Here is a 13,896-nt window from a genome sequence, read left to right on the forward strand (position 1 = left end):
TTAAAACAAAAAAGGACATTGTTTTTGAAGAAAAAATAAAAGACATTGTGGTCTGAGTACAGTGGCCCACACTTGTAATCCCTGCACTTTGGGAAGCTGAGGTAGGAGGATCATTTGAAACCAGAATGAGACTAACCTGGGAAACAAAGCAAAACCCCATCTCTACAAGTAAATTTTTTAAAGAAAACATTAGCTGAAGATGGTGGTATATGCCTGTAGTCCCAGCTACCTAGGAGGCTGAGGCAGGAGGATCACTTGGGCCCAGGGGTTCAAGGCTATAGCAGCGAGTCATGATCAGGCCACTGCAGTCCAGCCACCTGGGTGACACAATAATACCCTGTTTCCAAAAAAAAAAAAAAAGCAAAGAGATCTCCTCTCGAATTCATCTATTATCTCCCATTAAATGACAATTTTGGGAGGAAGTTGACAGAAAGAGCATCCTTTAAAAACCCATTATTATACAAGTCTGCTGAGAAGAAGACTGCATCAGTCTGCAATGAACACTGTTGGTTTTTTACATGTTATTGCTCACTTTAGTAAATGTTAGTTTTATTCAATTAATTTTATTAAGACTAACCACAGAACACCTATTCTAGTTAATTTTTAATTGCATTTAAGGTGTAAGCTGACAAATTTATTCAGCTCCCACACTATAGGGTTTCTTTATTGTATGAGATTTCTTACATCTGTGGGTTGTACTTTTCAGTAAAGTTTTACCACAGTTATATCATCTTGAACATTTCTCTTTGGTGTACACATTAAAGAATGAAGGTTATCACTGGAGAAGTCCCATCCATACCATTTTAGATGGTTGCACTGCCACATCAAGCCTTAAAGACTTAAAAGCTTTGAACTCTGAATTACAGTGTTGCTTCTGTATGTGGACAATGAAACATATTGCTATAACAATATGTTTGACATTCTGTATGACAATGAAACATATTGCTATGAAATCCCTCCATGCTAGTCAGGATGGCCTAGGCAATGCTGCAGTAACAAATAAACCACCAAAAATCTCAGTGGTGAGACACAATGAATTTTTATTTCTTACTCTAAAAAGAAATACAACACAGATCAGATAGCAACCTTCTATCGACCCAGTCTGGAATAAGCAGCCTCCAAGTTCACCTTGGCAGGGATAGAGAAGCCTGAGTTTGTTTGTAATGGCTAGACCTGAAAGTGGTTTGTATCACTTTTGCTCACACTCCATTGGCTAGAACTCAAACATGGGCACACTCTTAACTGCAAGAGTTACTGAGAAATAGAGTTTTATTATTTGCAAGGAAATGGAACTAGTGTGATAAACACAGCACTGCCTTTGCCACACCCTTCAAATGCCACTTCTGTAGAGCTTCTCGCGTGTGCAGAGAATCTCATGGAAAACCTGAGTACTAATGTTCTTTCATAGTAAGAGCACCGGTTTCATTTCTGAGCACACTTTGGAAGGTTCTTCATACAGAGAGTATTGTTCTGTTGGGGACTAAAAAAAACTAAGGACTTTGGCTAAACTGAAGACCTTATCATAATCATCCCAATTAGAATTTTCTTTCTGGACACACCCTTTAATGGAAATTTGACCTCTAACTACAAACACTACCACAAACCACCCATTTGTCAGGAGTAACCTACTTTGCCATTGTAGCATACAGAAGTACTTGAAATCCACAAGCCTTGCCTGGCACACTCCAATGCTGTGGGCTGACATTATCGATGGCAGTGTCCCTGTCTTTTGCTCCCCCAGCCCTCCCACAGGCTGAGTAAGCTTCTATTATCTGGAATACAGTGTGGCTTCTGTTTTCCTAATTTAACTCTGGCTTACTATGTTTATAATGTTTCTCTCTGCTCATGTAGTCTTTGATGAGTCAGAAGGTCTTTGCCATGCTCACAATGTGTGTACTGTGTCTCATCTATATGCACTCTCTGTTGGGCAAGGAGGTGCGAATTACGACTGAAGCCCTTACCAGATGCCTTACACTTATAGGGCCTCTGTCCTGTGTGGACTCTGAGATGAACATGAAGATCTGAATTCCAGCTGAAGCCTTTACCACACTCATCACATTTATATGGTTTCTCTCTGGTGTGGTCACTTTGATGGAAGTGAAAATATGAACTGTAACTAAAGCAATTTCCACACACTTCACATTTATATGGTTATTCTCCAGTGTGAACTCTCTGATCAGTGTGAAGAACAGAGCTATAAGCAAAATCCTTTGCACACACATTGCATTTGTATGGTTTCACCCCTGTGTGGACTCTCTGGTGAATGTGAAGCTGTGTACTTTGGCTGAAGCCCTTTCCATGCTCACCACACCTATAAGGTTTCTCCCCTGTGTGAAACCTCCAGTGGAGTTGAAGAACGGAGCTTGAACTAAAGCACTTGCCACACTCACTGGATTTGTAAGGCTTCTCTCCAGTGTGGACTCTCTGATGGATAAGAAGGTTGGAGCTCTGTTCAAAGCCCTTCCCACACTCTTCACCATTTGTAGGGCTTTTTCCCTGTGTGTACTCCCTGATGAATACAAAAAAGTGACCTAAATCCAAACGCTTTCCCACATACATCGCATTTGTAGGGCATTTCACCTGTGTGGACTCGATGATGGTTGTGAAGGGAAGAGTTGCACCTGAAGCCCTTGCCACATTCTTTATATTTGTAGGGATTGTCTCCTGAGGGGAATTTCTGACATCTGGGAAGGTCTGAGCTCTGTTAGCAGCCTGTAGGCCATTCGTAGAATTCATAGGGAGTCTCTCCTGAGTGGGTTTTACAATGAACGATAAGATATTGGCTCTGACTTAAGTTCTTTCCGTGCTGGTCACATTTATAAGATTTTTCTCCTAGGTGAGTGCTGTGATGGACACGAGGATCTGTATCATCTGCAAAGGCCACCCCACAGTTATTACATGTGAAAGGCTGTGGTAAAACATGGGCCGCATGATGTTGTTCAACTGTTGATTTCATACTCAAGTTTTTCCCACAGTTGTGGTGTCTACCAGGGTCCTCCCCTTTACGTTCTTGGGACTCATGATGATCACGTGAGGTCCAATTGAGGCTGTCATTATGCCGAGCACGTCTGTACAATTTCTCTTCCACGTAAATTCCCTTATATCTTCCCTGAGATTTCTGGGGCTCGGTCATTATGTTGGCTTTCCTCCAAGTTTCTGGGGTAAGAACCTGTGTCAGGCTTTGCCGTGCTGTGATATCTTGATTTTTGATAATGGCATTTACTACATAGTTTCTGTTTTCAGAAATCTGAAGAGACATGCCTGCCCACTCTTCACAGAGGGAAACACCTTCTAAATGTGGGGAACACTGTTCTTTAAGGTTCATGATATAATCCTGACTCACTCTTAAATCCTGGATCCTTTGTTTCCAAATCTGCCAGCAATGAAGCGCTTCTGGAGAAAGGTAATTTAACCCCTTTTCCTGAAGATTCAAAATGTTGTTTTTAATCCCATCTCTCATGAGAAGAAAGAGAATTTGTGAATCACCTGTCCAGAGGTTTTGAGAAAATGAAATATGATGGGGTGGGAAGTTGTCCCTGGCTTCTATTGACATGAGAAATAGTTAGAGCCACAGTAATTCTAACCTGAGCTGCCAATTAGAAGTCAACTATTGTAGGGAAATTAAGAGAAATCTTGGCCAGGTGCAGTGGCTTATGCTTGTCATAGCAACACTTTCAGAGGCTGAGGTGGGAGGATCACTCAAGCTCAGGAGATCAAGACCAGGCTGGGCAGTATGGTGAGATCGCATCTCTACAAAAAATTTAAAAATTGGCTCGGTTTTGCCTATGATCCCAGCTACTTGGAAATCTGAGGTTGGAAGATTGCTTAATCCTGGGATGCAGAGGCTGCAGTGATCCAAGATTGTGCCACTGTATTCCAGCCTGGGTGACCGAGCAAGACCTTTCCAACCCCACGCAGCAAAAAAGAATAAAAGGAAATCTTAGGAAAAATTTATGAAGGAAGAAATTCACCTCTCAGCTATAAGAGTAGTCAATAAAAAGACTTTAATAATCTTGCTACAAAAGGTATGGGAAAGGCTCCCATTTTATGTAGTATATGTGTGTATAGAAATAATACATATTGATGGAGTGTTTTTTATATGTTGGGCAGAGTAAGGGACACAAAGTGTCACAAGAGGTTTCAGAAACATGCAAGTCCTGTCTCCTGATGGCTTCCCTTCTTTCACATCACTGTCATATGGAGGACTATCATGTATGTTTGTGTACAACTTGCACAACTGTACAGGGTGAGCCTTAAGGGGATGGGGATAAAAAGGCATTGGGGATTGAAATAGGGATAAACATTGTGAAACATGGTCCTGGCATTGTGCGGGGATGCATATGTAAACCTCTGAGACAAGCTTTAAGAGACATCCTTTTTATGTTCCCCGAGGTTCTTTGTCTTCATGAAAAGATAGAGAGCACTCAGATCCTATAATCCATTTCCTTAAGTTCTGACCTTTTAAATTATTGCAGAATCTCAAACAGCCATGACTATGAGAATGGGGAACAGATACTGTGGCTCTGTTAATGGCCTGGCACCCAGGGAAGCAAGACTGTGGTATATAACAAACAGGGGGCTGAGGCCGAAGAGGATGATCATATTTTTTGGACCCTATGATGGGTTTCAAAATGGCATGAATATCATGGTCAAGTCCCACTGGATACTGCTTCTGGTTTAAGGTCCTTTCTGGGTTGTTTTATTGAAAGTGACTTTAGTTTATAAGATAGTATCAGGGAAAGGGAGACCATGAGCTGACCCAAATGGGCTTTACGCAGTGGTTTCCCAATTGTTCTGATTGTAACCCACAATAAAGTCAGCATTGTGACTCAGTAGGAATAGGTACGAACATCAACACAGACTGCTCACTAAAACAGAAGTTTTATCAGCTGATACATACGATGTGCAATGCACTTTGATAAATTCTTTTGTTTTCTGTTCTATTAAACTATTTTTGCTTTTTAAAAATTGCTAGTTATGACACAGTAATTTGATTTCAGGACTCACCAAGAGGGTTTTATCCTGCAGTTTGAGAAACAACTGCAGGGATATGCAGATTTATGTAGAAGGTCCTGTGTCTACAGATTACACTTTGGTTTCACAAGGTTATTTATTAAAAACACAGGACCAACTAGTTCAACCCTTGTGGAAGTCAGTGTGGCAATTCCTCAGGGATCTAGAACTAGAAATTCCATTCGACCCAGCCATCCCATTACTGGGTATATACCCAAAGGACTATAAATCATGCTGCTATAAAGACACATGCACACGTATGTTTATTGCGGCATTATTCACAATAGCAAAGACTTGGAACCAACCCAAATGTCCAACAATGATAGACTGGATTAAGAAAATGTGGCACATATACACCATGGAATACTATGCAGCCATCAAAAATGATGAGTTCATGTCCTTTGTAGGGACATGGATGAAATTGGAAATCATCATTCTCAGTAAACTATCGCAAGAACAAAAAACCAAACACCGCATATTCTCACTCATAGGTGGGAATTGAACAATGAGAACACATGGACACAGGAAGGGGAACATCACACTTCGGGGACTGTTGTGGGGTGGGGGGAGGGGGGAGGGATAGCATTGGGAGATATACCTAATGTTAGATGACAAGTTAGTGGGTGCAGCACACCAGCATGGCACATGTATACATATGTAACTTACCTGCACATTGTGCACATGTACCATAAAACCTAAAGTATAATAATAATAATAAAATAAAAAATTAAAAAAAATAAAATAAAATTTAAAAAAACCACAGGACCTAGGGCAAGATTAGGAGAGCTCAAATCCTAGTTCTTCTTATAAGCTGTGTGATCATGGGAAAGTTATGAATTCTGTGACTCAGTTGTTTCATCCGTTGATATGGTTTGGCTGTGTCCCCACCCAAATCTCGTCTTGAATTGTAACTCCCATAATTCCCAGGTGTCATGTCCCATAATTCCCACATGTCACAGCCCCCACACAGATTCCCTACCAGGGAACTACGTAGTGGAGCTGTGAGAAGAGGACCACTGTCCTTCAGACACCAGAATGCTAGATCCGACAGCTTTCACCGTGTGCCTGGAAAAGCCACAAACACTCAACACCAGCCCACAAAAGCAGCCGGAAGGGAGACTATACTCTGCAGAGCCACAGGGATGGAGCTGCCCAAGACCAAGGAAACCTATCTCTTACATCAGCGTGACCAGGATGCAAGACATGGAGTCAAAGGAGATCACTATCGAGCTTTAAGATTTGACTGCCCCGTTGGATTTCAGACTTGCATGGGGCCTGTAGCCCCTTTGTTTTGGCCAATTTCTCCCATTTGGAACAGCTGCATTTACACAATGCCTGTACCTGCACTGTATCTAGGAAGTAAGTACATTATTTTTTTTATTTTGCAGGCTCATAGATGGAAGAGTCTTGGCTTGTCTCAGATGAGACACTGGACTGTGCAATTTTGAGTTAATGCTTAAATGAGTTAAGACTTTGTGGGACTGTTGGGAGGCATGATTGGTTTTGAAATGTAAGGACATAAGATTTGGGAGGGGCTGGGATGGGATAATATGGTTTGGCTGTGTCCCCACTCAAATCTCATCTTGAATTGTAACTCCCACAATTCCCATGTGTCATGGGAGGAACCCGCTAGGAGGCGATTGAATTATAGGGGCGGGTCTTTCCTGTGTTGTTCTCATGATAGTGAATGAGTCTCATGAGATCTGATGGTTTTTAAAAGGAGATTCTGAATGGGCGCAGTGGCTCACACCTGCAATCCCAGCACTTTGGGAGGCCAAAGTGGGTTGGTCAAGAGATTGAGACAATCCTGGCCAACATGGTGAAACTCCGTCTCTACTAAAAAATACAAAAATTAGCTGGGCATGGTGGCACATGCCTGTATTCCTAGATACTGGGTTGGCTAAGGCAGGAGAATTGCCGGAACTTGGTAGTTGTAGGTTGCAGTGAGCCAAGATAGCACCACTGTACTGCAGCCTGGCTACAAAGCCAGACTCTTTCAAAAAAAAATGGGGTGGGCGGTTTCCCTGCACAAACTCTTTTCTCTTGTCTGCCACCATGTGAGACGTGCCTTTCACCTTCCACCATGACTATGAGGCCTCCCCAGGGATGTGGAACTGTAAGTCCAATACATCTCTATCTTTTGTAAATTGCCCAGTCTCGGGTATGTCTTTATCAGCAGTGTGAAAACAGAGTAAAACGTCCATAAAAGGGGGATAATAACAGTAACTATCTGTATTAGTCCATTCTCATGTTGCTAATAAAGCCATACCCAAGACTGGGTAATTTATAAAGGAAAGAGGTTTAATTGACTCATAGTTCCATGTGGCTGTGGAGGCCTCACAATCATGGCAGAAGGTGAAGGAAGAGCAAAGGGACATCCTACATGGTGGCAGGCAAAGAGAAAGCCTGTGCAGGAGAACAACAATTTAAACAACCATCAAATCTCATGGGACTTAGTCACTCTCATAAGAACAGCACGAGAAAGACCCCTGCCCCATGATTCAGTTACCTCCTACCAGGCCCCTCCTACAACATGTGGGAATTATGGGAGCTACAATTCAAAATGAGACTTGGGTAGGGATATAGCCAAACCATATCTCTATCTCATAAACTAAACTTAGATAACCCATAACTGTATATGAACCTCTGAGAAATGAAAACGAGGTTAGATATTTATCAAAAAGTAATCAAATAAGCCAACACTTAGATTAAACTTACTACGTACCAGTAAGTGTTGGCTATTGTAACTGCCAACCAAACCAAAGTTCTCCCTTGGTTCCTTTCACACTAGTTTATCCAAAACATTGGATAAACATTGATTTTTCTGCAGAAGCAACCCATAGATCAAGGTTCTTGGTGATGTGTGAATTTTATAAGTCTCATTCTGAGAAATATGACGAAGGAATGAGAGCCTAAATATGTGATTAGGGGAGGGAGGGATTACTAACTGCAGTGAATGCCCACAGGCCAGGGGTATGAGATTTGTGGAGAGCTCCCTCACAAACCCATCACAAGGGGCCAGATCCTCACATTGATCTGTAAAAACTCATTAACTTCAGGGTTCTAACCTGCACATGTATCTCTTAGGAGTTTTCTTTCCAGTGGTTAAAGTTTCTCTTTGTGATCTAACTGGAGTTTTCTATCTGGTTTGAAATGATGATTTCATGACACAGGTCCAGTGGTCTGATGCTCAGTTACTCACCCACTGAGATGAGGTTCCTGAAGTTTTCCAGCATCACATCTTGGTACAGGTTTATCTGGGTTTTATCCAATAGAGCCAGCTCTTCCTTGGCGAAGACAACAGCCATGTCCTTGAATGTCACCCTTTCCTAAAACATCAACCACATGCCACATCAATCATCCACAAAAATGAGTGGTCTTAGTCTGTTTGGGCTGCCTTAATAAAATACCACAGTCTGATTAGGTTAAACAAAATAAACTAATTTCTTACTGTTCTGGAGGTTGGAAAGTCTAAGATCAAGTACCACCAAGATAGGTTTCATTCAGGTTTCTTCTCTTGGCTTGTAGACAGCTGTCCTCTCACTATGTCCTTACATGGCAGAGGGAGAATGAGAGCAAACTCTGTTGAGGCTCTCTCATAAGGACATTAATCCTATTGGATCAGGGATTCCCAAAGGACAATATTAATCAAATTATAAAATACGGCCCAGGAAATAGGCACAGATAAATCTATACTAAGGTTTTGTGCCGATACACAAGTCTAGTACTGTTCCATGATTTCATTTCTCATCACACACCAAGATTTGGTATTTTCACTTTATCATGGCAGATTAATCTATTTTTATCATGTTAAAAGGAACTAAGAAGACAGGGAAACTAAAAGCCTGGCTCCTAGATTCAAAAAGCATAATAGAGAAAAGGGAGATTATTAGGATAATTAAGAACACTTGGATATGCACTAGGTATTAAAAAATAGGGTATCAATGTGAAATTTCTTGAGTATGTTAGCAGTAATGTGGAAATGTAGGAAAATGCTCTTACTCTTAGGAGATACAAGCTGAAATATTTAGGGATGAATTATAATAATGTCTGAAATTTATCCCCAAGTGGGTCATCAAAATAAAATATAGATATGTGTGTTTATACGTATATTATGCATAGGTTTGTGGGTGATTGTTAACAACTAGTGAATCTAGGTGAAGATTACACATTACGCTATTATTTCATTTTCCTGATAAATTGAAATTTCTCAAAATAAAAGGATGTGGGGAATAATCTGATATTAATAACCCTCTCCTAATCAAGAAACCAATTTTTACATAAAATATTTCTATCGTTGCATATATCAGACTGCTCAGAGTTAAGTATTTACAGATATGTTCTCTCAATAGACTCTGCATCTCTAAATAACGCAGAGCTTTCAAACGAAAGTTGTAAGCAGTTACAAAGGACTTCACAAAGAATATGTTCCTAACAATTGTCCAATTACCAAAATCTGACAATGATTAAAAACAAAATCTAGGGGAGTCAGCACGGTTGTCCTAATAGCATCACTCTCTCAGTAACACTACTGTATGCCTTCTTCTGTGCGAGGCAACAAAATTGAATTGGAGTTAATCATTCAGGAAATACAGATACCCTGAAGTCTACTTGGGGTGTTCAAATGTAGGGAGAAGCGGTTAGGGATAGAGGTTCACCCAGCCTACACCCCATTCTCCCTTCTCTGCTTCAACTATAGAGCCTGGGAAAACAAAACACTCATTTCTCCACCACCCTTGTAGCTGGATGGATGCCTTGTAGGAAGCCTAGGCAGCGATTGTCATAGGATGCAGATACAAGGACAGCCCCAAAATATTAAGAAACCAATTTTTTCAACGAATAAACACTTGCAAAAATCTATAAATATTTTCCTCTCTGAAGCATTCTTGTATAACCATCTATGAAGTATTCTTGTAAAATCTCGAACCTGAATCTATTCAAGCATCTGGTGCTTCCACTTACAAGAAAAACTGTGGATAGAGTAACACATTGAAACACACAAAAAGGAAGCAAACAAATGCATTCCAAATGTAGGAGAGAACACAGGACACCAAACTTGGTTTCTACAACAAGTCAATAGCAGGAGAGAATAAAGTAGAGGGGCAGATTTCTCTAGATTAAAAGAGATTATGAGACACAACAACCAACTATAAGATAGTATAGACCTTGGTAAGATTCCATTTTAACAAACAAACTGTTAAAATTTTTTTGAGATAATCAGGGAAATTTTGTTATTGTCTGGGTATTAGATAATAACAAATAATTATTGATTATCTCATTAGTCAATTTTTACAGAAATATATACTGAAATGCATAGAAAATGTGGTAAATTAGATTTCTGTTTAGAAATATCCTCTTCCAGTCTATCATTGTTGGACATTTGGGTTTGTTCCAAGTCTTTGCTATTGTGAATAATGCCGCAATAAACATACGTGTGCATGTGTCTTTATAGCAGCATGATTTATAGTCCTTTGGGTAGATACCCAGTAATGGGATGGCTGGGTCGAATGGAATTTCTAGTTCTAGATCGAAAATGTGGCACATATACACCATGGAATACTATGCAGCCATAAAAAATGATGAGTTCATGTCCTTTGTAGGGAAATGGATGAAATTGGAAATCATCATTCTCAGTAAACTATCGCAAGAACAAAAAACCAAACACCACATATTCTCACTCATAGGTGGGAATTGAACAATGAGAACACATGGACACAGGAAGGGGAACATCACACTTCGGGGACTGTTGTGGGGTGGGGGGAGGGGGGAGGGATAGCATTGGGAGATATACCTAATGCTAGATGACGAGTTGGTGGGTGCAGCGCACCAGCATGGCACATGTATACATATGTAACTTACCTGCACATTGTACACATGTACCATAAAACCTAAAGTAAAATAATAATAATAATAATAATAATAATAATAATAATAATAATACTAAAAGAAAAAAAAAAAGAAATATCCTCTTCCATGCTCACCAATCCCACTAAAGGACCAGAGTGTGTTTTCTTACTCCTTTTAGTTTTGACTTGGCAATGTAACTTGCTCTGGCTACCAAAATGAAGCAGAAGTGAGAATGTGCCATTTCTAACCTGAGACTTGACAGATCTCATGCGTTCACTTGCTCTCTTGTCCCTCTGTCTTCACTATGAGGACACACCCAAGCTAACCAAAACCAGCAGAGTGCCACCAAATATTCATGGCATTGGCTTTAGGTCCAGGCCATAACCATTTAGGACAGTGTTATGGGGGCTGGAAAAATGGTGACCTGGGTGATGTAGTGGTGAACACTTGGTAAAATGTTGCTGTAATTTAGAAGATAGAAAATGTACCTAATGAATCTTGGACTTGGGCAAGATCGTTTCCAGCCAGAAGGATAAAAGTGTGAGCTCATTCATTTTAGTTGCATATATAATTAGGTACTATACAAAAGTGACATGCTCAGAGAAATACCAATACAGTGTAAAATAACCTGCCTCTTTAAAATACTCTGGGAAAGAAAAAACTGAAAAAGAGATTAAGCAAACCTCTTTGGCAAAAAGTTAATCGTTGAAACTGCATGATGGGTAGTGCAAATGGAGGCTCATAATACCATTTGTTCTTTTTGTGTACTTTCATAATTAATTTTTTTGTGATTAAAGGAAAATCCTTCCTCCACACTGTGATGGTCTTTTTAATGTGACAACTTGGCTAAGCTACAGTCCTCAGTTATTGAATCAAACAATAATCTAGGTATTGCTATGAAGATAATTTGTAGATGTGATTAAAGTCCATAATCAGTTGACTTTAAGGGAGATTATTCTAAGGAATCTGAGTATGTCTGATTCAAAAAACTGAAAGGTCTTATGAGCAGAGCTGAGGCTTCCCTGGGAGGGTGAGAAATTCCACCCATAGACAGCGGCTTCAGTCTGTGTCTAAGAGTTCTGGCCCACCCTTCCTGAGGGACTGCCCTGTGGATTTTGGACTTGCTTAGTTAGCCCCCATAATCATATAAATCAATTCCTTACGATAAATCTCTTAATATATATCTCTTACTGGTTCTGCCTTGCTGGTTGAACTCTGATCAATACATACCCATTCAAAGCTTGTTACTTTTCGAACGAGACCACTGACATTTAGAGTATAGTCATGTATACTCTGCCCATGCACTCAGATGCTGCGGCAACACCAAATTGCTATAAAAGTTTCTGAACTTACTGTTGATTCTTTTTTCCTTATGGGGCAGTGATAAGCAGTTCATGGACTGGTACTTGTGCATGAACCACACCTAGAGTAGCACCAAAGTAGACATCTTGAAATCTGTGAGTTTGTTTCTTCACTTCTATAAAGGGAGTCAAACCACCTGCCTCACAAAGTCATTATGAGCAAGATGAAGTACCTAATACATAGTAGTCACTCAAAAAATGCTGACCTCCTTTCAGAAAAGAGAAGTGTCTGGTTCCTCAGAATGAACAGTATATTTAAAGAGAAAGAAAACCTTAACTTCCCTGGAACTTAATCATACCATCTTCCCTTTCCAAAGGAAAGGGCAGGATTCTGGAAAAGCAGAACTGCAAAGAAGAAAGAATCCATGAGATCATGGATTCAACAAGTTATAAATGAACATTGGTTCCTTCCTTATCTGTACAAATTTCTTACAATTCCTTCTCTCCCTAGGTATCGTCTCTTCTTGTTCTGAAAAGACTGAACTCCCACCTCCTCAAGACTTCCCTAGATTTGTCCCCAGTCCCTCAATCTCAGACCACTGTGTAACTCCTATCTCTCTCCTCAAGCTTTTGGGTCAAAACCTGCACATTCCATTCCTTTTCTCAGACTTGTGAATGAACTGACATAATCTACATCTGAATTACGCTGGAAAAAAGGCTCCAGAATTGCTGAGTAAGGGAGCTATCTCAGGGCTGGGCACGGTGCCTCACGCCTGTAATCCCCAGCATTTTGGGAACCTGAGACGGGTGGATCACTTGAGGCCAGGAGTTCTAGACCAGCCTGGCCAACATGGTGAAACCCTGTCTCTACTAAAAATACAAAATTAGCTGGGCTTGGTGGCAGGCACCTGTAATTCCAGCTACTCTGGGGACTGAGGCAGGACAATCACTTGAACCTGGGAGGCAGAGTCTGCAGTGAGCTGTGTTTGCACCACTGCACTCCAGCCTGGACAACAGAGACAGACTTTGTCTCAAAAAAAAAAAAGGAAAAAAAAAAGAGAGCAATCTCAGGATGACAGGGGTCTTCTGCTATTTCCACTTTCACATGCAAGACTTGATCTTGTATGGCCAGGCCTGTGGCCTAAAGAACTTGTGATTAGCGAAGATATACAAATTAAATCCCAATTTTTATTATTATGTTAATCAATAATACAAATTTTTAAACATCTACATCTTGACTCTTGGCTTCCTGAACTATCTGTCCAGCACCCATTCTATCCATTGCTTTTGCAAATATTGATGACACACCTATGACATATAAGACACATCGTCTGCTCTGGAAATGCTCACGGTATACTGAACTATACATGTTCTCAGACTGCACGTAGACCAAAGTAGATAGACAGACCTTCTAAGCTTGCCACTTCATATACACTAAAGTCCCTGCCTGTTCTGCTTATATCAGTGGATTCCCTTGCCAATTAGCTTCCAGTTGGGTTTAGCCAATGGGGAAAGCCAGCAAGAGATCCAGGGAAGAGAGAAGAGTGAAGTCAGAATATTTATTCCCACAGGTTTTTCCCTAGAGGTTGCTGTGGAATGGCTATGTTCCATATCCATTGACCAAAGTTCATGGCCACCATCAGGCAGCTGTCATCCCATAAATCTTTCTTCACATTTTAGTGACTGCCTCCTCCCTTAGCTGTTCAGTCCTAAAGGCAGTAAGTTACCCTGCTAT

At 40.6% G+C, this 13,896-nt stretch overlaps 1 protein-coding gene across 1 annotated transcript in view; it reads right to left on the minus strand.

Moving 5' to 3' along the window:
* Positions 1–1,422: 1,422 nt before the first annotated feature.
* LOC129027747 (zinc finger protein 285-like) overlaps positions 1,423–13,896 on the minus strand; it is a 39,472-nt gene continuing 26,998 nt past the window's right edge. The window contains 3 exon segments of the mRNA XM_063659615.1: positions 1,423–2,475; positions 2,477–3,468; positions 8,228–8,342. Of these exon segments, the coding sequence (XP_063515685.1) occupies positions 1,825–2,475; positions 2,477–3,468; positions 8,228–8,342 (1,758 nt within the window). The 3' untranslated portion in view covers positions 1,423–1,824.

Source organism: Pongo pygmaeus, chromosome 22 (assembly GCF_028885625.2).
Source record: "Pongo pygmaeus isolate AG05252 chromosome 22, NHGRI_mPonPyg2-v2.0_pri, whole genome shotgun sequence".
NCBI lineage: Eukaryota > Metazoa > Chordata > Mammalia > Primates > Hominidae > Pongo > Pongo pygmaeus.